General features: G+C 52.4%; 1 protein-coding gene across 2 annotated transcripts in view; it reads left to right on the top strand.

The window, feature by feature from the left end:
* Window positions 1–24078, top strand: part of PLXNA2 (plexin A2) — a 95480-nt gene that overhangs the window by 34839 nt on the left and 36563 nt on the right. For both annotated transcript variants that reach the window (XM_072355756.1, XM_072355755.1), the window contains exons 4-9: window positions 4720–4854; window positions 15855–15955; window positions 18892–19015; window positions 19683–19836; window positions 20151–20247; window positions 21643–21757. In XM_072355756.1, coding sequence (XP_072211857.1) covers window positions 4720–4854; window positions 15855–15955; window positions 18892–19015; window positions 19683–19836; window positions 20151–20247; window positions 21643–21757 — 726 coding nt within the window. The remainder of the gene's footprint in view (window positions 1–4719; window positions 4855–15854; window positions 15956–18891; window positions 19016–19682; window positions 19837–20150; window positions 20248–21642; window positions 21758–24078) is intronic.

The raw sequence follows: 24078 nt of genomic DNA, 5'->3' as shown, positions 1-24078 counted from the left end.
CCCAGGGTGAGAGGATCCTGTGGCCATAGCCACCCAGTCTGGTATCACCGTGTTTTCTGCCATGAATCTCTCTGTAGGTCTCCCCTAAAGGGGTAGAAATGAGGGTGATGCTCACCAAGAAAGATGGATTCAGTCCCAGTTTGGGGGGAAAAAAAAATGCATAAAGAAAAGATGACAGGAGAGAAAGAGACTGGAATGCGTGGGGGCCTCCAGGTAATGAAGTTAATTGGATATGCTGATTTAAATTGAACGTGCATGTAAGGGTTGTCATTAACTTCCTCACGGACATGTCTGTGATTTAAGGGAAAGATACGTAATGGGATTACTGCTTCACTTTAATTTCAAAGGGGAGACTTCCCACGTGGAGAGCGGTGTGCCCCATCACCCTGAGCTGTAACTGTGTGCAGAGGGATGTCAGCTCCTCAGCTCCTCCTAAAGATGGGAATGGGGGGTGCCCAGCTTCTACATGGGAGGGAACAGGCAATGCTGCATTGGGATGCTGCTTGGAGGTGTGAGCACGGCCCCATGCACCAGGTTTGTATCCCAGATCTGCTATGGGCTCACTGTGCAATCCCCAGCAAGTCTTCACTTCCCTCTGCATTATCAATGATGTGCAAGTGGCTCTGACCCAGTCCCAGGGCATCCCAAAGCGTTCCGATGCCAGCAGTGCTCGCTGACAGCTGAAGAGGTACTTCACATGCAGAACAATTTCATAAAGGGCCTGAAGGGCTCTTGAAAACTTCTCATCTAGAGATGATGTGCAGTTTCTGTTCTGGGTTCTCCCCTCCCTGCAGCCTGATGTGCCTGTTCCTAGTGGTGGCAGAGGCTTCGTTGTGGGCTGTTGGCTGCATTGATGCCATGAGGAAGCATGCTCCATCCCAGTGTCTCAGCTCATCTGTTAGATGTGGTTGTGTACAGCCCAGCTTAATTAAACTGGATTAAGAAGCATAAATCCCTTCCACAAAGATGATTTGGTGAAGGAGAACGAATGCAGAAGATCTGGGCCGGTATTTATTTATCTCATCCTGTCTTTGGGATCTTCTGCTCTGCTGAGTGTCTGGCTTGTAGGATCTGCCCTCAGTGCCAGGTTGGGAGAGGAGAAACCCTGCAGAACAGTGGGTGGAGGAGGAAGGGGAGGGCAGCCCAAACCTCATTGCTCCATCGTGGCTCTGAGCCCTGCTTGCCAGCCTCAGTCCTTCTGCTGAATTTCCAGCAAGGAAAATCCATCCTGGAGCTTTACAGGGAAGCTGTAATGGGAAATGCTCAAGAGCCAAAACATGCAGCCTTAAGTGGCAAAAAAAAAAAAACCATGGCAATTCTGCAGAGATGCACCTTGGCCGTGAGGGCTGTTCTTGTTTTCTGTTTCTATTTCAGGCAGTAGATTGCAGTAAACGCTCCAGTGCGCATTCCCAGAGCCGATGCAGCTTTAGGAGAGGAGTCCATTTGATGCAAATGCAATGTTGTTTGATGGCATTTGCCCCCAAGGGCTGGAAATCCCAGCACGAAGGGAGCAGTCAGCAGGCTGCAGGGTTGGCTGGGCTTTGCGCTTTGTCACTGTTAGACACACAGAGCCAATACCCCGTTGGGGTTGGACGTGGTGATCTTAAAGGTCTTTTCCAACCCAAATGATGCTGTGATCTCAGCACCCCCTTGGTGTTCCCAGGGCTCCTCCAGGCTGTGGTATATAGGGAGGATTTGGGATCTTCCACCCGACCAACCCAATGGGTGACCTCGCATCCGGGATGGGGAATCAGTCCCTGCAGCCATGGAATACTGAGCTGTTTTCTGGCACAAGCATTTCATCACGAGAGCCACCCTCATTGAAATGCTCATAATGAAAGCAGACAGGTAATTTAATCACGGAAAAGTTCCTACAAAGAGATTCAGTGTCTTCTAATGGAAGCCTGCTGGGAGGAACTGGAATGGAATCCAAATGTGGGTACCAGCTGGGCAAGATGAATACCTGAAACCTCAGCATAATGCATACGTGGGAGCTCTACGTTGTATTAGATCCCTGAATGGCTCATGCACTTATCACCATGGGTGCTACGCTGCAACATATACGTGCCACAATATAGTATTTTGCTAATCTCCTAAGATAATGCAGAGCTTATGCCTGCAGGCTGCATTGTGGGGGTATTAGACACATAAATCTGCACTGTGCCTTTGAAGGACTGTGGTTTCCTGAATGGAAAAGCATTCTGCTTCGTCACGTGGGGTTGTTCTGCTGGGCCGGCTGCTCTGAGCCAGTGCTGATATTGGGATTTGCAGATTATGTCGTTAGGTGCTTTTCAGGCCATATTTGTAAACACTCACCGAGAGCAGCTGAGGAAAGTGCTGGATCTGTCCCCAGTGACTTCTCCAATTCACACCTGAACGTGTGAGCCCGTGTTCTGCCCTCCAGTCTCCTGCAGTGAGCGTGACTCTTGTCCTGAACACCTTTGGTTTGTGTTGCCAGCACTGCAGCCATCTCCCTGCACCCTGTTTTGCTGCACTCCCACCCATTGCTGCACAGCCCAGTGCTGCTCCCCCTGTGATTTTCTCCCATGCCTTTTCATCCTGGTTGTACTGCAACGAAGGGCTGTGGGGATGCAGAGAAGAATGGCTGCCCTCAGCCCAGCCCCATCCTGCATCTCCTATTGGGTTGGGGTCACGATGCTGGGTCAGCTTTGCTCCTCTCTCTCCTCCAAAGACCTTTAAAAAGAGCACCTTTAGGGTCTGTTTCATCACCTTTACCCTTTATCTTCTTGGTGTCTGTGGCACTGTGTTTATTAGCATACATTTAGCTCCAGGAAGACACCTGTAAGGTAGGCAGAGGAACTGTTTCTCCCTCCAGAAGTCAATGAGAAGTTTCCTGCTGCAGAGATGATCCCTTTCTTCTTCCTCATGCACAGGAATCATCCTTCCTCTGGTCTGACATCATCATCTATTGTCATGGAAACCAAACTCTCAGGAAGAGAGGCAGTGAAACACCCTGGCATCACCGTGTGTACCTCCTCCTATTGCCCGGGCACTGTGTGGGGGTGCTCACAGCTGGAGCTGCTGGGCTCACAGCTGGATGCACAGCTGTGCGGGGTGCAGTGCCATTGCCATGGGATGGGGCAGAGCCAGGTGGGGTGCCCCATGGAGCCTGGCTACTCAGTGCAATGCTCCTGGCTCCAGCCCTGACCACAGCTCCTGGTTGGAATTGGACTGCATGAGGCTCATCCGGTGGTATCTCTCTTCATTAGCCCTGTCTGACCTCATTACTAGAAAGAAGCTCAACGTAACGAGCTGCTGGTGCCCCCGAGGGAGGGCTGGAAAACAGTTGTTTTGTACAAAGGTTGCTGATCCTTTGTGTCTGCAGCTTCCATTCCCATCTGGCTGCTAATCAGGAGTTTGCATGGAAGCGACTGCCTCTGGCAGGGCTGTTTGTTCCTCGGGTGACTTCATGGCATTGTCCCTGTGTCCCTGGATTGGTGTAGGATTGTGGTGGTGCCCCAGTGGGGTTTGCAGGTCCCAACTACCTCCGGTTCCCAGCGGCTCCGGAAGGGACTGAGATGTCCCCATTGGCACAGGTGCAATTAAAGCAGGATGTGACCCTCTTTATTTGGATTTTGCTGTCTGAGTTCTCAGGCCTTTTGAGTCAGAGGTGTCATGGGTGCCAAGCCAGCTCTCCCTTTGCTCACATTCCCTTGCCCTTCTTTTATGTCATGGAAAAATCAGGTAAGGAGGAAAGAAATGCAGTAACTGAACCCAGCTGTGTATCCCGTGTCTCTGTATGGTGGGAGGCATCAGCAATGCTTCCAAGAAGAGGGTTTATTTGGAGCAGGGTTCTGTGAAGCACCTCTGTGTGTGTGTGTGTGTGTGTGAGCATATTACTGTGTTTTCTGCTGGAGTGGCCCCTCTGTGACATCAGGCTCTGCCTTTAGCAACCCCAGCATCTCCCTCCCAGCTCTGCAGCCCTGAGGTCACTGCATGGCACCAGCCTGGCACGTGGCACATGGCCAGCATCTGCCGGCACCGTGTTGCAATCCAAGGGCTTTTCAAATATGCAAATCCTGGTTGGAAAGATAATGTCAACTGTTTGTTTCTCCTCCTCCCCTTCCCCCTCGTGCAGCCCCCATGGCCATCAATTATTAACTTTTGGAGGAGACGGCACGTTCCTGGCGGCGCTGGGGATTGTCACAGCGTGGGCAGAGCTCTGCAGGCATGGAGCTGCCTGCTGGGGATGTGGGATCTGCAGCCACACGTATGGCTGAACAGCATGGCAGCAACATGTGCCAGGGGTTGGGCAGAGGTGGTGTTTTAGGAGGCTTCTGTGGCAGTTGTCTAAGTCTTGTTCCTGATGCATCCAGAGAGAAACCATCTCTGCAATAATCTGGTCATGCTGTGGAGTGCTGTAGTCTCCCCTCCAGCTCTTGCAACTTGCAGTTGCATTTGGTGACTGCAGCCGTGGCACATGGGTGATCTGTGCGCTCCCCTCGCAGCACAGAGCTTGCTCCTTCATTCTGTTGCAATGGGGAAATGACTTCAGATCCTGTGCAGAAAGAGCCTCTGCTCTGACTCCTGCATGCACTTTGCTTGCCAGCTCCTTGCTCTACCTCCAGGTCCCAAGCTGAGGGTTGGAATGAGATCCTTTTCCTCACTTTATCCTCTTCCCCTCACCCTCCACCCAAAAAGTAAAACCTGCATTTGGCTGCTGTGAAATCACCTGCAATGTGGTTGTGCTTCTTCCAGATCCGAGCAGATGGCCCTCCCCATGGTGGAATTCAATATGAGGTGGTGACTGTTTTCAAGGACGGGAGCCCGGTGCTCCGGGACATGGCTTTCTCCATTGACAACAAGTACCTGTACGTGATGTCGGAGAGGCAGGTAAGGACCCCCGCGGGTTGAGCTGTGTGATCCCAGCTGCAGAGCTCAGCTTTAGCCTCTTCTGCCCAGAGACTGTCCCCATGCCACACACAGGGGACAGCACTGTGCTGGTTTATTGCTGTCTGCAAGTATTGAAAACTGAGCTGAGCTGCTGCAGGGGAAATGTTTGGGGATCGGAACCATCGATGATCAGATAATGAGCTCTTGAGCTGCTGGCGTGGCTGCCTGCTCCCTGCAGTGAGCTTGGCAGGCTGCAGTGTTGCGTAGCTTTGTCCGAGCATCCTTTATGATAGCTTCATTTTTTGATCTACCCATATATATTTTAAGTAAGGTGAGTATAGAGGTGGGACTGAGCACAATGTAAGCAGCTGCCACATAGGTAATACTGAGCCTGTGCCGTGCCATCATGGCTGTGCCACCATAACCCCATCACTGTGTCACCATCACCATGCCACTTTGGCTGGGTTATGGCCCTTTGTGGTCATAAGTTTTCTCTTCCAATATTATACCACGGTATTATGAGGAGCATATCCTTAGTGTTTGCATAGCTCTTAAGATACGGGTGGTGTGAGTTGTTGGAGGTTGCCAAACCCAAAGGCTGTAGAAAGCCAAACCAGAAAGATTACAGTGGGAATTGATGGCTTGCAGTGCAAAGGAGCCTGCAGCTTTGGGGAGCCAGCACGGTGTAAATAAGGCAGGACCTCAGCTGGAGCACATCTCATCTGCTCCATTCTCTGAGACAAAAACAACACCAGAAGTCCCGTGCGCTGAGCCAGACTTTTGGGTTCACTGACTGCTGAGCGTTTTATTGGCTGTTACTCACCACTGTGTAATTCAGATTTATAGAGCTGGTGCCTCGTGGGTGGTGGAGACAGGAGGAGGGTTACATCTGAGGACGTCTGGATGCCATTAAGTGGCGTTGCCTTGAGTTAACCCTGTGCGTTAAGGGCGAGTTTTGCACACCCGGTGTGCTGAGGCCTCCACCTGCTGCGGGAGGGACACAGGGAGCTGATGTGCTTCATTGTGAAACAAAAGGATGTGAGGAGAATGAGCAAACAACGGAGTGATCCTGGATGGCTGGTTTCATGCACTGCCCTCATCCCCTGGAGCTGCCCTCTGCCCCCTGGGACTGTTTGCTGTGGCCCCAGGAGCCTCCCCACTGTCACAGTGTGGATGCTGTCAGCTCCACTCATCCTCACTGCCCCAATTCAGGCAATGCTCAGCAAAACAGAGGGGGAGATGCTTTCCTTTCATTCCAGAGTGCTCTGGCTGGAGCCTGATGGCTACAGAGAGTCAGTACCATGAGGAGGAGAGAGGTCCAAGCCGAGGCTGTGAGCAATGAATGGGAAGCGCCCTTGGAAGTACTGAGAATGCACAGCTCAAACATATCCTGCAGTCTGAAGATCTGGAATAAGATGGAAATCTGCCACAGTGAAATGGCAGCTGTGCTGAGCGTGAGCTGGGGAGGGCTGCCCAAAGCTTAAGAAAGAAATAGGATACTTGCCTATGGCAAAACTGATCCGATAAACACTGAGCTTCTGTGGGGTTCAGCAAGGAGATGTGCTCCCGTGGCACAGACTGGGAGCTCTGTGCTGCTCTGGGGTGTGAGCAAGCCATTGCATGGGTGCAGTGCCCTGCCTTGCACTGTGGTTGTGCTCAGGGCACATGGCGAGCCGTGCTGTGCACACAGGTGCTTCCAGCACATCCATGTCACTTCTGTGTTGATCCCACCGACCTCCGTGCTCAGAGCAGCTCCGTGCTGAAAGCAGAGGGAAAGCATTTGCTTCATCCCAAAATGAAGAGCTCAGTCCTTCCCCGCTCCCCCTGGCTCCCATCCCAGCCCTGTCTGCTTCTCTCCGATTTATCTGCAGTCCTTTGGAGCTCTCTGTGAGCCTTTCATGTTCCCCTGCCAACTCCTTCCAAAGCAGAATATTTGACATTTGGTTTCACTCCCACAAAGCACAGAAGCAACAGTTGCACAGCCTGGTCTGGGTGTGTGTGTGTGGGGGGGGAAGGATGATAAAGAAACTTTGCTCCCATCCTCTTCGCACCGATTCTTTAGCCACATGATTTAGAAGTGCTCATTAGGAGCTTTCACAAGCTCTCTTGATGCACCTGGCTTCAGATTCCTCTCATGGCAGAAGAGATGCGATTCTGACCCTGACTACTGAAAGCAGACACACATTTCCTAGTGTTGCTCCAGCAGGCAAACACCATCGAGCCTACAAGCTGATGAGGCTCGAGCATCCTGCTGGGACTGCATGCTGCCCTATGTAAAGCAGGAGGTCCTTACAGACCTGTGTGCCTGCAGCTGGCCCCTGGGTGTCTGAGCTTTACAGCAGCATCCTGCAGCCCTCCCTCCTTCCTGTACATCACCGTGGCTGTAGGGATAAGCTGTCTCTCCGTCTGCTCTGCTAGTAGTGAAATATTTGCTTAGCAAATGCCCCCGTGTCAGGAGCTGCAGAGCTGCAGGAGCCGCCGGGGATGATTTGTTTCACCATTCCCTGCCCTGTGACCCCATGCTGTGTAACTCCTGAGCAAAGGGTGTTGTGTTGAGCTGAGCTTCCTGGGTGTCGATGGAAGGGAGGGCACTGCCAGGGTGATTTAAAAGAGTTTGGAATCAGAGCGAGGAAAAAACAAAGAGCTCCATCAGTTCTGGGGTAGGGATGCTGTAAGTACTGATGGCGCCCAGAAAAAGAGTGAGAAAACACTCTCATGTGGATAAAAGGGGATGGATTCATCCCTTGCAACACATGCAGCCATGCAGGGCTTGTTCCGCTTTCTCCCTGTAGTCAATTAGAAGTAATTAAGAAATGTAGGTACAAGCTTGTGTGGGATCATTAATAGCATCTATGTGATAAGAAGGATGTGCTAATGGATGCTGGTTGACCAAAAGGCCGCTGTGTCTTGGGGCTCTGAGGCTCAGGGACGTCCTGCAGAGCTGCTGGCATGTATGGTCAGCCAGCAGGAGGGCTCAGAGCGAAGGGCAGCAGACAGCTTTGGAGTAACACACACTTGAAAAGTAAACTTCCCTGCAAGAAGCAGTAAGAAACCACCCCTGTGTAAAAACTCAGCGTCAGGGGTCGCTGGCTTTGTTTTGCTATTGGGATGGATTTCAGACGCCGCTCACACGGCTATTTCTTTCAAGTGCTTTGCGAGGTTTGCTCGCAGGGTTTGTTTGTTTTGGGTTGGTTTTACTTTGTGTTAAGTCTATTTTTTCCCCTGCCAGTCACAGCCACAGGGTTCCCATGTATGTGCTTCCCTTTGCGATCCCTCCCCATCCACAGACCTATTGTTTCATTTTCAGGCAGGCAACCGCAGTCCTGAAATCCTTCCAGAATTCCCCTGCATGCACGTACACATACATTGATCCCCTGCTCAGAACACTGCTGTGCATGGGACAGCTGCAGTGCAGAGCAGCTGCTCTGACACCATGTGCTCTAGTTCTGCTTGCTGCTGGGGCTCCGTTTGGGCGTTGCATTGCTGTGCCCCCCGTGCATCCTTCTGTCTCTGCTGCAGCACAGATGGGGTGACCTATGGGTGCAATGTCAGAGCTCCCCACCAAAGCAAGCTGGGACTTCTGATGCATGATGGACAAGCTGAAGCAATGCCTTGCTGAGCTATATGGGGTTTTGCCCCCATTGGTCTCAGATGACTCCAGCAGCACTGAGGGTGCTTAGGGACACGCTCAGAGCTCTCTGTCTCTCTATCAGAGCTGTTTAAAAGTCTCCCCCTCCCCGTGCTGCTGTGGCTGTATCACCCCAGCAGTGAGTCTGGTGAGGAGGGGAACGGTTCACACATAGAAACATAACTCACAATATGGTGAGAGGAGCTCTGAGATGGCACAAATTATTCTACTTTATACTTTAATTAGTTTGAATTAGCAATGGGAATAGCTGCATAAAATGATCCAGTGAAGGGTGAAATGGAAAAAGGGATACGGTGTGGAGTATCACTTTATTATTATGAAGTTTGCAGGAAGAGAGAGCAGGCGATGAGCTGCTGGTTGCTTTGCTGATGGGCTCCGAGTGCTTTGCAGGGAGGTGGTGAGCATCCCTGCTCCATCCCTGCTCTGGGGGCAGTGCAAAAACACATTGGTTGGGCTTTGGCCTTCAGCCTCCGTATTATTCTTTGTTTCAATTCGGATCACATGGGGAAGTACAGCTCTAAGCGCGGTTTCTTGCAATAGCACTGAAATGAGCAGAGCCAAAACACACAGTCAGTTCCAGCCCAAACCTCAGGACACACCAGCCCAGCCTGTGGGATCCCAGAACCGTCCCATTGGCACCACTTGAGCAACAGCCCTGCAGCTGGAAACCGAATTCCCACTAAAGCATTAGGAAAGCTTTCAAATGATCAGGGTGGAAAAAAAACGAGTTCCTGTGGATTCCAGACAGCTTGGAAGTGATGCCCGTGCCCCGGGGGAGGTGGCTGTAATGGTGTTTCAAGCTGGGACTACATATAAAAGTTAAGGCTTGTTGCAAAGCAGAAAAACGCAGCTTGTGGGTTTTGTTCTCACTTTCCCCTGCTCCTTCCTCTTCCACGGCAAAATGTTTGCTCTGTAAAACTGCAGTGAAGATGCTGAGGTTTTCTAGAGCGTTGTGCATGCAGCCCCCCAGAGCTGCAGCCCGTGGGAGCTGCAATTGCTCCTCATTTCTGGGCCATGTGTGAGGCAAAAGGAGCCCCATGAATAATCTGCTGTTTGTCTTAGCAGTGTGCAGGAATGTGCCCAGCAGACTAAACACAACAGGGCCAAGAGCAGGGCAGGCACCAGCAGTGCCCACGGTGGGGGCTGAAGGCCCCCAAGTCCTTATGCTGACAGCACAGCACCATTCTTCAGCACTGTTCAGCTCAGCGCTCTGTAGCTGTGTGAAGCTGGATGGGTCCATACATAGAGCATCGCTGTGGCACTCTCAGTCCCAAGTGTATCCATCATGGGATGGCTTTTAACCCAGGAGGTGGCAGGGAATGGCTGAATCTCAGGCTGTGGTCATCCCTGTGCACTGCACCCAGCCAGGCACAGTTGCTTGGGACTTGGCACAGGTATTTGGGCACGTGCTGGGAGCTGGCATGGGAGCACTGCTATGCCCAGCCTTCAGATGGGACTGAAGTCAGAGCAGTGCAGAGGAGGAAGGTTTGTGGAGCAATCAGATGCCTGGTGTGCTCACACAGCATGGCTGTGGGTTGGCTTCTGCATGGACTGTGTGTGATGAGCACTACTCTGAAGTTCTGCCACCACCAACAGTGACACATTCCCTCCTCCCCTCACTGGCTCCTCTTCACAGTGTGTCTATCCACTTTCTCTCACAACACATATTTATCTGCTCGGTGCCCTGGTGGCTGTTTAATTGGCACTCATGCTTCCTTTCAAGCAGAAGTGGAGCTGAGTGCAAGAGCAGCGCGTGGGCAGGACGGAGCTGTGCTCCCATCACAGCAATGGGACCTGGAGATGAAAAGGAAGCGTGGTGGCATGGGATGGCCACAGCCAAGGGACACTGAGGGCACAACCCAGCTATGTGGGGCACCCCATGTCCTACAACCAGTGCTTGGTGCTGCAGCTCACAAAGGATGCTGCATCGTCTCCTGGCAAGCCACAGCAGCAGGTTTTTCCCATCCCTTTCAGCAGTGACTCACAGGCAACTGTCAGTGCTTTGGGTGCTATTAATATCTCCACAAGAACACGATGATAAGTGGTCTGGTTTTTGGATGGGTGTGAAAATAACTCCTCATCATGTGGTCAGGCTGCGGTGTGAGCCGGCAGACAGCACTGCCCACAGAGGGAACTCACTGAAATCCCTTCCATCTAAAAAGAGCTGACCACACTGGAGTGATATTAGAGAAACTGTGCCAGAAACAGCATTGCTGTGACTGCAGTGTGCAGGTTCCAGTTGCTAGCTGCAGGCGGGCTGGGTTTTTCCATGTTGGGTCTTTGCCGTTGATGTACATGGCACACAGCTTGGGGAGCATCCTGCAGAACAGCAGGGCTGGGCTGTGAACATAGTGTGGGTCAGCTGCAGCAAGGGGAGTTTGATGGGGGTTCTGAGAGCTTCCAGAGGTGCTGCCACAGACAGACAGAGCCCATTCCAGCAGCCCCTGCACTGCTGTGGTTCTGCATTGTAGTGGGAGTGGTGCTAGAGGAAAGGTGAGGATGTCATCGTGATCCCAGCTGGCAATTTCCTATCCTTTCTTAATGGACTGGACGTGGTCCCCATAACCATAAATTTTCCTGGCTTGGGTCAGTCGAAATCGGAGACTTAATGCTAGAGACGGGCACATTTTGGCTTTATTTTTGCACTCTGTGTAATCACATTGATGGCAGCGCTGTAACAGTCCTGAATTATGGGTGACCAGAGAAAAAGAAGGCATCTCCTCCACTCCCCGTTGTTATTGTCTCCGGGTGCAGAGCAAAATGTGTAGGCTCCGGGCTAGATTGTGTAAATCTCGTTAGAAAGCCATTCCCAGCTAATGAAACCCTGGGAGAGAGGGATTTGCTTTCCCAGCCTCCAGCCCAGTAGCAGGGTTGGAATCAATCCATCGCAGCGCTGTGCGCTCACTCTCCCCTCTCCCACGCTGTGTGCTGCTGCAGCCGCGGGGTCAGCGATTTGTTGCTTCTGCACCTGAGCTGTTCCCAGTGACAATTACCTCCTCGGAAGAAAACTATGAAATCAAAACCACGGTGCAAAGCAAGCTCACCTGTCTTCACTCCGTACAAGGAAGCAGCGAGCAGACATGTAAATAATTGCGCCTTCCCCGCCGTGCGCCTGCTCGCAGCCCTGCTTGGCAATGTGCATTAATTCAAGGCACTGGCGCTGCTGGGGAGAGCGGCTGGAGTGAAGGATCTGAGCTACATGTGTCTCATCTACCCCTGTTTGTGCAGCCTGTGAATGTGCCAGAGCCACAGATCTCACTCGGGGTCGGGTTTGTTTGGCTGCGACTTCCTTGCTCCAAGTGAGGGTTTAGCAGCGCCCGCGGCGTGAAGTGCGGTGAGCTTTGTGCTCTGTGCTTGATGGCCATCGTGGTGGTTGTTGGAGTCTGGAGCGTGTCTGCTGTGTTAGTGGTGTTTGTGCAAGGAGCAAGCAGAGCTCTTGCAGTGCTGGCTGCTGATCAGCAGCCTCAACGTTGTGCTGATCAGGGAGGTTTGGGGACTGGGCTTGCTGCTGTTGGGTACCAGCAGGGTCCTGGCCCATCGGGGCATCACTGCCTCGCATTGAGAGCTGTGCTCTGTGACCTGGGAATTGTGCTGTGCAGCACAAAGTGCTGCTGGACAAGAGGTCATCTGTGCCTGTTTGTCAGCGGGGTTGGAGAGCACAGCCCTCTGTGCAGCTGTGCAACAGCTGAGGTGGAATTGCGCTGGTGAGAAAGCATGCGGGCAATGGCTGTGTTGTTCTGTGTTCTGTCTCCCGCCTGTCCCTAGGAACAGAGGGGATCCTGTGTGTGTAATGCAGTCTCTGAAGGTTTGAATACTTTTTTTCTGCTCTAACTAATCTTTTTAAATGCTTGACAGCCCCGTGTTCTGTAATTGAATGCATTTTATTTAGAAAATAACATTTAGTGCCACTTTGGATTTCCAATTACTCTTCAATCGGGCTTTGAGGGCCCGACTCCTTTCTCATTTTGGTACTCACAAATGATGGTAACATCAGAGCAAGGAAACAGCAAATTGTCTGCTCTGCTGATTGCTGGGCTTGGGGGGAGCAGCAGGGCCACACTCAGCATCAATCTATGGAATGGAATGGCAGCATATCACCAGCAGCAAATGTGCCATAGCCCTTGTGCTGCTGCTCTGTGCCATTGCCTGTCTTTTTCTTGATGCCTCGTGCCACGGGTGCAGGTGAGAGCAGAGGGCCATGCATTTTGCATGCCTTTGCATGGGTTGGGCTTTGCAGCCTGTGGGACCTTCACTCTTCCAGCCCTGCAGGAAGACACAGCCAGAGAGAAAATTCTTCTTGGAAGTGCTGGGAGCTCCTTCATAGGGCAGGAGGGCACCACCACAGTGCTTCTGCTGCCTCATCCTCATTGGGGTCAAAAGCAGCCCTGGCCTCAGTGCTCAACACTTGCACTGTGCTGTGCCGCACTGCCCGGCATCTGGGAAAGGAATGCTGAGGTCTGCTGTGCAAACCAGCTGCTGTCTGAGCAGGCTTTGTTTCCAAGTGTAAATCTGCTGTAGGGAATGATTTAACCTCTATTTATTCTTTTCTTTGTATCATTTCATTAAATAAGATTTATATAGGTTTAGCACTGGAAGGATCGCCCATCCCCTGGGCTGGGGGCAGAGCTGAGCGCATTGCTCCTTCCCTTGTCCCTGTTTCACCTGTTGTTTCAGGGCTGAAAACACAGAGGCTGCCTTTCATCCCCAGCAGATAAATGCCACCAAGCACCCAGGAACCACCTATCCCTGATCCCTTCGTTAGCAAAGCTTCTGATCAGGTTCATTTCACAGTCCCTGGGTGGGAAGGAGGATACTGAGCTGCAGAGTGCATTGCTGCGAGAAGCAGCTTCCAAGTGTGCAGTACTTGGCTCCTGCACAGAAATGCAAGGACTCGGTGCAGTGATTGGGACCAGCCCTATGCAGCAGTTGCCCTCAATATGGACAAGGTGGAGATGTGCTGGAAATGCTGCCTGGTGCTTGAGAAGGGAGGAGGGGGAGCTCCCAGCCCCACTCTCAGCTCTGCAAGGTCTGCTCTCCCCCTGGGGAGGGATAAGCCTTGAGAGCACTGGGGAGGGAGGAGGAAATGTCTTTTAACAGTAAATATGGCCTTGTTATTTATCAATGCAGAGTAATTGAAGTAATTTCATGTCGTTTTTAAATGCAGTGCCTAGGGATCTAATCTATCTGTCTAATATTAATGGGTAATATTTGGTTGCCTCATTCATTCATTACTGTTTTCATTAAGACTCTAATCCCATTTAGGAGTCTGTTTGTCATGTTAAACTCCTCTGTTTTATCTTAGCCTGCCACGATCCTTTTAACAACTTCACTGAATGCATGAGTTGTGGGCTGGCAGCTCAGGAGGGGCTGTACTGTGGGTTCTATGGGGAGACAGGAGCACAGAGCTGAGGGCAAAACAGCAATTTCAATAGGCACAGCCCAGCACCAATTGTCCGCTGAACTCCAAACTGTAACGCCAGGCATCCCTCCAGAATGCTGCAGAATTCCGTTCTCACCACTTGCCTGCAAAATAGAGAGGGAAAGAAGCTTGCACTTCATAATTATTCATCTTAATTCATTTCCTGCTCTTAAAACATGTTGGTGGCTGCAGGGAACGTGCTGTGAGTCGCACGGCACAAGGCGAGCGCTGGACGTGGGCCATGGACTGACACGAGATGAAAGTTCACTGCATCGCTCTGATCCCTGCACTCATCCCCACCTGAGCCCAGACATTTTGGCCTTTCATCCTTATTAATTAGTTCCCCAGAGGTTTGGGCTAATGAGCACAAAGGAGGGTTCCCAGCAGTAGGGAGGTCTCGAGGTGCCCTTTGTCAGAAGTTGGTGCCAGGGTTTGGAGATGGCCGCTGCTGGTGATGCACCGTGGGTTGGAACCAACTGCAGCACACCCCAATGTGTGCTGCTGGGAATTGTGCTCACCCTACACAGGAAGCATCTCTATGCTCCACCACTTCTCATGCTGCCAAGGTGCTGATGGGGTTCTTCCAGCAAAAGCAGAGTGGGACCCCACTCCATGAACCCAAAGGATGGGGTCTTCTTGCTGTGGGGTGCAGGGTGAGGTGGAATCTTGAGGACCTGAGGTCCCTGCAGCACTGACCTGGACTGCAAAGAGGAAGAGCAGGGGGAAGAAAAGAACCAAACTTTGTACAAACTCCTGAGAAGGTCTGGCTTTCCCCTGCTACCTTGATGTGTTCACAGCTGGGACTGGAGAATCAGTGCTCCTGCCCACAGCTCTCCTGCAGCAGCACAAAGCGGGAGCATTGTTGCATGAATGAAGACAGAATCACAGTGGAAAGTTCATCAAGCCTGGGCTCCTGCTGGCTGAGTGATGGATAGCTTTAATTACACAGAGCTGGCCAACACCTCCCCATTCAACACCGATTTCCCTTGAGCTGTGCAGTGCAGCGGGGATGGGGCATATGGGCTGAATGAGACCCCGCAGCCCTGCACTCCTCCCTGCACGTTTCCCCAGCACTGCAGCACACTGTGCAGCCAGGCTGTGTGCATGCATTGCTCCCAGCTCCCCCCACACGCATCCCACTGTGCTCAAAAACACACAGCCCCAACCCCTGCACCATTTTTGTTGTAGGCGAAGCTGTCGAGTAGGGCTCAGGAAACAAGAAGAATAGCAGCCCTATTGGTGTCATGTTTAGAGAGGAACTGGGTTCTCACTGTGTCAACAGCACTTGGCGTGACAGCAGCCTTTGTGGGATGCACACTGCTCCTTTCAGGGCTGCCCAGCTGCTGCCAGCCGCAGTCCGGCCCCGCGCAGGAACTGCTCTTTCCCTGCCTACTTGCATATCTGGTTCCCTTCTTCTTTTGTGGAAGGAATGTTATGCATACATCAGTTTGAGGGATCCCAAAGCATGAGCAGGAAGATTGCTTTTGCTATTGGGATTTGTGTGTGTTTATGAGGCATATAGGGTCTTTGAATTCCCCCAGCAATGGGGAATCAGGCCAAGGGTTGCTAGAACCTCACATCACCATTAAATGGGGGTGGTAAAGAGTGGCCAAAAGATTGAGGTGGAATTGCATGCTTGCGGTCAAGCAATGATCTGTGGCCTAATCCCTAAATTTGAACCTTTGGGGTTTTGAATGCTGAGCAATGGATCAGGACCGTGCTGTGTCTCAGTGATGTGTCCCACTGGGCTGGGTGAGCTGCACCCCACAGCTCCTAACACTTCAGCACATACTGTTGGCCAACTTCTGCACAGGTGTCGGCCTGAGCTCTGAGTCTATGAATTGCTTTTGTGTTGCTTAACCCACCTCCCCCAACGCAGCTGCTCTGTGCCACCAGACCCACTGAGGCTGTGCTTGTCCCTTGTCCCTGCAGGTGTCCCGTGTGCCCGTGGAGTCCTGTGAGCAGTACACGACCTGTGCAGAGTGCCTGAGCTCAGGGGACCCGCACTGCGGCTGGTGCACGCTGCATCACACGTAAGTCAGACCATGGCAATGAAGCACCTCTCAGCAGCAACCAGTGCAATGATGCAAAAGGAGGCTCAAGTCCCTCGAATCCATCCTTCCCTTCCCCTGAGTGTTTCCTGCGTTGTGGCTTGAGTAGCAAACTCCTTCTTTAGGAGGGTGGATTGTACACAGCACGCAGGGAGGTACCATGGGACAGTGCACAAAAAGCAGAATTGAAAGCTGGAGGAGCAGAGCCGTTGCATTTTGCATGTTCCCCATTGCTCGAGCTGCAGTCCCTCCTGATTAATGGGGAATTTTTAGAAGCAAGAGGGGGTTTGGTGATGTGAGCAGGACTTTGGAATGGAGAGCAGCACCGAGCCCCATTGAACAGAGCTGGAAGAGCTGCTGTAACGCAGCAGCGTGGTGAGGGCAGGGAGCAGCAGCTGCAGCTGTCCCAGGGGGCAGAGCTGCACATCCTGGGCACTGCAGTGAGGGCTGTTCCCAGGGGCACTGCTGGAAATGCGCTCTGCATTCAGGAGGTGTTTGGGCTCATTCTTTCACCCACCACCAGAATGATCACTTCCTATGGCGGAAGGGGGACCACCGGGCAAACACTGATGGGGGGAGGAAGGGCAAACCCGGAGGATACAGGAGGAGAGGAATAGAAATCCCTTCGGCCCCGTGCCAGCTTGCAAAGCAGCCCCCTTACATGCATGGAAATCAGGGCGGAGGCAGAGCAGAGTTCAGGGCCCTGCACAATGACGCTTGGCCACATGCCTGAGCAGCAGGTGTTGGAGGGAGCGAGAGGAGGAAGACAGGCTCGAATGCAAAATCCGGCCTGGATTAGGGACTTGTGTGCTTTGGGGTGCAAAACAGCTTCCAGTGCCCACCAGGGTTTGCAAAGAGTCGATGCTGCATTCAGGGAAATAGGGCAAGACCGTTGCAGGAGCATCCCTGGTGCACACAGCCCCAGTGCCATGCCTGCACTGTGTCCCCAGGTGGCATTCTGCACTGGGTCCATGCAGGCTGCAGGTGGGTTGGGTGGATGTGCCTTTGCTGCTGCTCCTTGCACGCCTGTAGCAGCCCCTCTGCATGGATCAGCGAGTGCTTTCCCGTTGCTAATGAACTGCATCTTCATGAACCACCTGGGAAGCAGGTAAAGGTTGTTATCTTCATTTTGCAGAGAGAAAACTCTCAATGTCAAGAGGAGAGCAGAGTGCTGTTTGCTCTGCCCACTTGGCTGTGACATTCGGGCATTAGCATCCTCCCGGCCAACACTTTCTTCCCTGATGTCAATTCTCAGCCTTGCACTTCCTGCTCTGCTTGAAGCAACGATCGTGTTCTTAGCCTTTGTCTTAAGCTGTAAATAATTGAGTTTATCTTGCTCTTCCTGAAGCCTCTGTCGTATTTGCTGGGAGGCCTCAAGCACTGCAGTGTTTGTATTTCATTTGTCATCTTTCTCCTCTAACTCGTGCATGTGTTCCCCCCCTGCCAGCTGCTCCAACTGCTCGTTGCTCGGTGAGGGCAGGCTGGGATGCTCCTGCTGTGCTCTGAGGGCTTCCAAAGCGTTGGTTGTGGGTTCTGGATTGTAGACAGCATCGCATTGGATGTGTGAGATGGATGCAGGGAGCAGTGCCTGCTTCAGGTGGGCTGCTGTCAGAGCCCTGTGTTAGGGATTCAGGCTCCGCTGTGTGGTGGGATGCTTGCAGACACGTGTACACACTGAGACTTGAAGAGCAGTGGTGCTCAGGAGTGACAGCGTCTGTGGGGATCACAGCAATGCACATGTATGGGTGATTCCATGGCACAGAGCTGCAGGGCAGGAGGAAGGCTCTCTCCTCCTCCTCTCATTCAAGTGGTTCCTTTGGAGCAAGCAGAGACCTCGAGGAGATCATTAAAGACTCTTCAGCCCCCAAACCCGCAAGGCTCTTCCATATGCTGCTCTCTGCAAGTCTGTTATTGTCTACAGGCCTATTTATCTCTGTTAGGGCTGTTGCCATAAATAGTATGATAAAAAAGAGCCATTCCAGCGAGTCAATGAGATAAAGGCTCCAGTCAAGAGCTCACTTTAAAGCTATCTCAGAGATTCACTTAAACCTCAATAACTCTTCCTTCGGCAGTGTTCATATTTAGCTCCATTATGCTCCAAAAGAAGGGGTTGAAGTGAGCAGCAGTGTGTGCCGGGTGTCACTCTGGGTGCTGGGAGGGGACAGGGTGAACTTTGCTTGTCTTATTGGAGCACTGATGGCACGTGGGGCTGTTGGCAGTGCCTGCATCCCCCGACCTCTGCATCATGATTGTGAGTGGGGTCTCAGACCGTCGCGGAGTGAGAAGTGATGAAGTGAGTTGGTTAATGGATCAGAAGGGCACTGTGTCACCTGCTGCCAAGAAGTGGGTTTTAAAGAGACAGAGTTTACCCAAATGACATGGAATAGAAAACTCCCCCAAGGGACCCCAGTGCTGTGTGATATCTGTCAGAGACATGAACAGTCCTTCCCTGCCTTCCCAGTGGACACTCCACTACTGCTGGCACTAACTCAGGCACACGTTTCCCTGCAGTAGCTGCAGACATGGCACTGCCACGCTTTCCATTTCCAAGCTGTTTCTGTCCTTTCCCTGTTCTCACACTGGACTTGTTTTTCATGTCTTAGCCCAATTCTGCATCAACGTTTCATTGTGCTCCGAGGACACCTGCCATAGGAAAATAGGGATCACAGGGTGCATTCCTGAGGGTAGGAGCAGGAAGGATTTGGGAATGGGACAGGACAGCTGTTGAGGAGCAGCCTGCAGCCAGCGGAGAGGAAATCCCTGCCGCTGGCACAACGTGCTCCGCAGCACCAGGAAAAGACAATTAACAGGCTGTGTGCTTTTGTTTTAATTGGAATGGAAGCGTCTCCTTGTTACTGCTCCGTGTACTGATGTGCATTGCTGCGTGCTGACGATGTGCACCGCCATGTGCTCCCCAGGTGCTCCCCACGGGACAGCTGTGAGCGGGCCGACGAGCCTCACCGCTTTGCCGACAGCATCGGGCAGTGCATGAGCATCATGGTGCAGCCCAGCAGCATCTCCGTGTCGCAGCACAGCCTGCCGGTAAGCTCTCTGCTCTCCAGCCTTTCTCCCCTTTCCATTGCACAACTGTTTTCCCATGAAGTCAGGCTTGCAGAGGGACGGGTTTAGGAGAGCCAAGGGAGGAGAAAGGGGGTGTAAGGGATCACAGCAACAAATTCCCCCTCCCCGTGGGCCCCAGCTCATGTTTCTCTTGGTCTGGTTTCATGAACTGTTGAAAGGAAAGGCTTTGTTTCCCTATGAGCTGTGCCCAGTGCTGACACTCTGGACCTCCCAGCTGCTTCTCCTGAGCTCCTGGTGCCCGTGGATGGGCTGTGGCAGCTGCAGCCTCTCCTGGGGCCGTGCTGTATGGGGAGCTCACTGCTGCTGCATGTGCTGGCTGTGCAGGTTCCTGAGGGTAGCAGGGGTTTTATGGAGCAAGCAGCTCCCTGAATTGCAAAGGCTCAGCGAGGTGTTTGTGTATCATTGAATGACATCCAGAGGGACCTGGAGAGGTTCAAAAAATGGGCCCACGAGAACCACGTGAGATTCAACAAATCCAAGTGCAAGGTGTTGGCTCGGGGTAATCCCAGGGCTGTGTACAGAGTGAGATTCGAAGGGCTCAGCTGCAGCAAAGCAGCAGTGCTGACTGCTTATAACAGGTCAGGGCTGTCCCACTAACACACTGCTGCTGTTCTGTGCCCCTGTGCAGCTCAGCCTGCTGGTGAGTGATGCTCCAGACCTGGCAGCCGGTGTCACCTGCCTCTTTGGGAACCTGACAGAAGTAGAAGGGCAAGTGGTGGGCAGCCGAGTTGTGTGCATCTCACCGGCTGCAAGGGATGTCCCGGCCATACCCGTGGATCAAGGTGAGCAAACAGCTTTGGGTTGTTCCCCCTTTAACGTCACCGCTGTCGTTCCCAGGGCTGAGGCTCCCCAAAAGCACTGCTTCCCATGTTATCTCCTAGTCTTGGGCTAGGCTGAGTTAGTGTAAAAGTAAGAATTCCCATATTGGAAAGGGATGTCATCCCAAACTTGTTTCAGCTATGGCCTGAGGCAGACCCCCCCACTCCTCCCATGCATTATGCCATCCACTCTTATCCATGTCGGAGGGTTTGTGGCTGTGTTCCCCTGTGTTCCCCCATTACCTCTGGGCACTGACTGGCTCTGTCCCGCTCTGCAGACTGGTTCGGTGTGGTGCTGCAGCTGAAGTCGCAGGAGACGGGGAGAACGTTTGTCAGCACGGAGTTCAAGTTCTACAACTGCAGTGCCCACCAGCTGTGAGTGCCCACCCTTCATTATGGAGTGCAGGGGGGGGGAATCCTGGTGGGATGGGGTGCACCTTCCAGCCGGGTGCTTTGTACCTGCTGTGGATGGAAGCTCCCTGCTCTCTGTGCAGCCTGCAGCTCTTCTGCCTGCTGAGACAGAGGCTGCAGGAGCCTGAATAAACCTTAACCTGCTGGTGCCCCCAAGCTGCTCCATCCTGCAACTGTGAATGTGGATATGGATGCTCTCAGAGGATGAAGCAGAGCTGGGTCCAGGGGGTGGATTGGGAGCAGCAGGGCAGAACCCAGCACAGCAGCAGCACTGGGCTGGAAGGCTCCGTGCTGCTTTGAGCACAGTATGCACTTTTCAGCCCCCTGCTCTGCTCACCCTGGCAGGCAGTGTGTAGCTGGCCAGCCTCACGGGTGTGTGTGTGCACATCTGAAACGTTTATAGATTTCTCTTTGGAAGCACAGCAAGCACCAAAGCACCCAAATGAAAGGCACACAGGACCCGGGCATGGGTCAGGCAGCGAGCAGCAGCGCCTGCAGGGCAGGCTGTGTCTCCCACTGCAGGGCTCAGCTCTCAGCTCTGCTTTTGGAGCACAGTTTGTAGGAGATGAGAAGTGCCAGCGTGGGTTCACTGACAGCCTTTCTGCTTTGGATTTGAAGACGAGCTATGGGAAGTTCCCTGCTGCACTTGGAAGAGGGCTGTGTGCTCTGATGAGCTTGGCTAGCATAGGGTTTTTCTAGGCATGCATTCAATGTATTTTCGAGCCACCACACACTGCAGAAGCACTGGGATGAAAGAAGCCCTGAGGGTCCTCCAGCCCCAACTGCTGCCTCTCCCAGTGGTCTCAGTCCCCTGCTCCAGTGCCTCCTATTGTGCTGCCATTCTGCACAGCTCTGTTCTTGCCCCCTGTCCCTCAGTGACAGCATTCCCTCCTCCTGCCAACGCTGATGGCCTTGTCTGCGTCCTTGCTGGGGCTTCAGATTAGCCTGAGAGGTGACTTCATAGAACCCCTGTTTTCTCCCCTACGTGAAGGTTTGGATCGGAAGAGGCAATGCATCTTTTCTGTCCCTTGGCTCCATCTGACCGTGCCTTTCTCAAAGCTCGTGTTTGGAGATAAAGTGTGAACACGGTTGTAAACCCTGTAGCACTTGCATCATCCTGAACTCATTATCAGCGAGTTCAACAAGGGCACGAGCCAGCCTTGCAGGAATGAATCACAACACGTGAAAAGCAGAAAGGAGTGCAGGCCTGAACCAGTGCAGGATGGGACATATTGACCAGAGAGGCAGCAGTCCTTAAAGCCAGATCAGATCGAGAGACAGTGTTCTGGCTCAGGGCTGGCTCCCCCCTTGCAGCACAGGGCTCCCAACCTGGTAACCCCATCTCCTTTTTCCCCCCAGGTGCCTCTCCTGTGTGAACAGCGCTTTCCGCTGCCACTGGTGCAAGTACCGCAACCTGTGCACCCACGACCCCACCACCTGCTCCTTCCAGGAGGGACGGATCAACGTCTCAGAGGTACCACACTCTGCCTTCAGCTCTTTCTTGGTTGCTTTTGCTGTGGCCACCGTGAGCAGAACCAGCTCTGTGAGGCCGTTTGATTTCTCCCTGGTTTTGCATCTGCAGCAAGAGCCCAGCAGCCAAGTGCTGGTGCAGCACAAGTGATGTGCCTCAGCCTGGATGCTGAAGCTGATCCTGCCTCCAATAACGTGGGTCTGCTCAGGTTCACTAATAACCGTAATTAATCTTTTAATTGCTGTAGTGCTTTCCTTCGGGATCTCTCAGGGGCTTTCTGAAGCATGCAGGGATCTGCCCGGCAGCGAGTGCAATACAGAGCTGCTGGTGAGACTCGTGGTGCTTCATTCTGGGGTTGCTGGCAGTTCTGCAGCCAGAGCTGGAACCCAACTGCAAACTGATTAAGAAAGGAAATACAGATGCAAAGAGCCCCAGACTTTGGAAAAGAGAATTGCTTCAGGTTCCAGCTCTGAGGACCAGGAACTCTCTTTCTTTGCAGTTAATAAAAGGTGTGGGGCTCAATTCCAAAACCACTTTTAACACTGAGAAGGAGGCAAAGCCCATTATCAGCTTTGCCAGATCTTCTGTGTTTCCTGAGGTAGAGGGGTCCGTGGAGGACAAGAGTTTGTTAGCACAGATTCCTGATCAAAGTTACCACCAACCCTGAGCTTTGCATCTTGTCCGCTTCCTTACAGCTGTACCCCAGCAGCAGTGGGGCCGAGACAGAGCTGCGTGGTGCTGTGCTGTGGTTTCATAGAGCAGATACAGCTGGGCAGGGTCTGGTCCCAGTCCCCTTGCCCTTACACAGAGCTGTGGTTCAGATGGAGGACTCCTGGGGACGGGATGAGCAATGCACGGTGCCAGCCCCATGCCACCCCCAGTGGGGATCATGGGATGCACTCATAAAGTGCAATGAAGAGCCTCACGCAGGGTACAGACATCCAAGGAGAAGCGTCTGCTCTGGGGACAAACCAAAAGCTTTCCCAGTCCAGTTCAAAGCCAAGAGACTTCCTTTAAAGATAACAGGAGAAAGCAAAACCTTTGCTTTCGCTTCTCTCAAGGGGTGCGTGTTGTTTCTTTTCTTCTCCTTCACACTCAAAGCGTTGCCCCTCATCCCAGGCTGTACAGTCAGAGTTCTCACTTTTATAGCTCTTCTGCCCCAGGATATCAGGAGTGTTTGACAAGTCTCTGCTAAAGTAGGACACGTCCCCTTGCTTTGCTCCAGGAGTGCGTGGGACTTCCCAGCAGTCAAACCTCTGCCCATCCCTGCTGGGCTGATGGGCAATCACAGCTCCAAGGCTTTGTCTTCCCCATCCTTTCAAGTTCATAGCCAGGATGTGATACAGTAATATAACACCTAGAGATGACTTTTGATAAAAGCAAACAATAATGATATCAATACTCCACTGCTCATCACGACTTCTCTGCACCTCTGAACACGCAGGCAAAGCCAGCCAACCACCCAAACCCAAGTGTTTGCTTATTTGAGGTGAATGAATGGCCACTCGTGTACACCAGATGCTCCTGATGCCTTTACTGTGGGCATTCCACTCCTGCATCAAATAAGTGCCTCCTGAAGAGCTTCCCCCCTCTAAAGCAATTCCAGTCCCAGTGTCCTCAATGTACTGGCCAAACGTCTGTGCTTATAATCATTGCTCCCTTTGAGTCCCAAGGTCTGTTGTGCACAGAGTCTTCTGCACAGCTTTAGCCCCCTGGGGTCATACATGGAGCTCTGTGCCTGTAGCATCATGTTAGCATGTCCTGGGGGTTGGGTTTGTTCCCGTGTGCCTCATGGCTGTAAGATGTGTCACTGTACAAAGCACAGAGATGAAGAGGAATGTGGACGCAGATAGATTTGTACACCCATCTCAATGGAGGGCTAGAACCAAATAAATCCTATTAGTTTCCCAGAACGTGGGATCCCTTCCCGCTTTGATGTGTGGATAATGCCATTTCCACGTGTGAGATGCTGAATCAGGGGAGCAGAGCATTTCAGGTTCTGGATGTTAAGTGCAGAACCAGATTTAAGCTCTGTTCTGACTCCGTGGATTTGGGATTTAAATTACTGCTGCTTTTAGAGCAACCTGGCTTTGCAACTGGCTGTGTCCTTTGATGCTAAGCACTGCTCGATGCACCTTGAAGGATATAAAACAATCCAAACCTTCCTCGTACCTGTTCCTACTGTCCTCAATTTGAATGCCTAAATGGGAACATGGGATGCAAACAAGGGCTGCATTTCTGTCCCCTCAAGTCATCACATGGCTTTGCTGGGTCCCATCTTACTTCTGAGAGTGAAGCCCAGCACAAAGCGGTGCCAAACAGTC

Source organism: Excalfactoria chinensis, chromosome 23 (genome assembly GCF_039878825.1).
Source record: "Excalfactoria chinensis isolate bCotChi1 chromosome 23, bCotChi1.hap2, whole genome shotgun sequence".
Taxonomy (NCBI): domain Eukaryota; kingdom Metazoa; phylum Chordata; class Aves; order Galliformes; family Phasianidae; genus Excalfactoria; species Excalfactoria chinensis.
The sequence above is the reverse complement of the archived record's forward strand: the minus strand, read 5'-3'. Positions and strand labels throughout refer to the sequence as shown.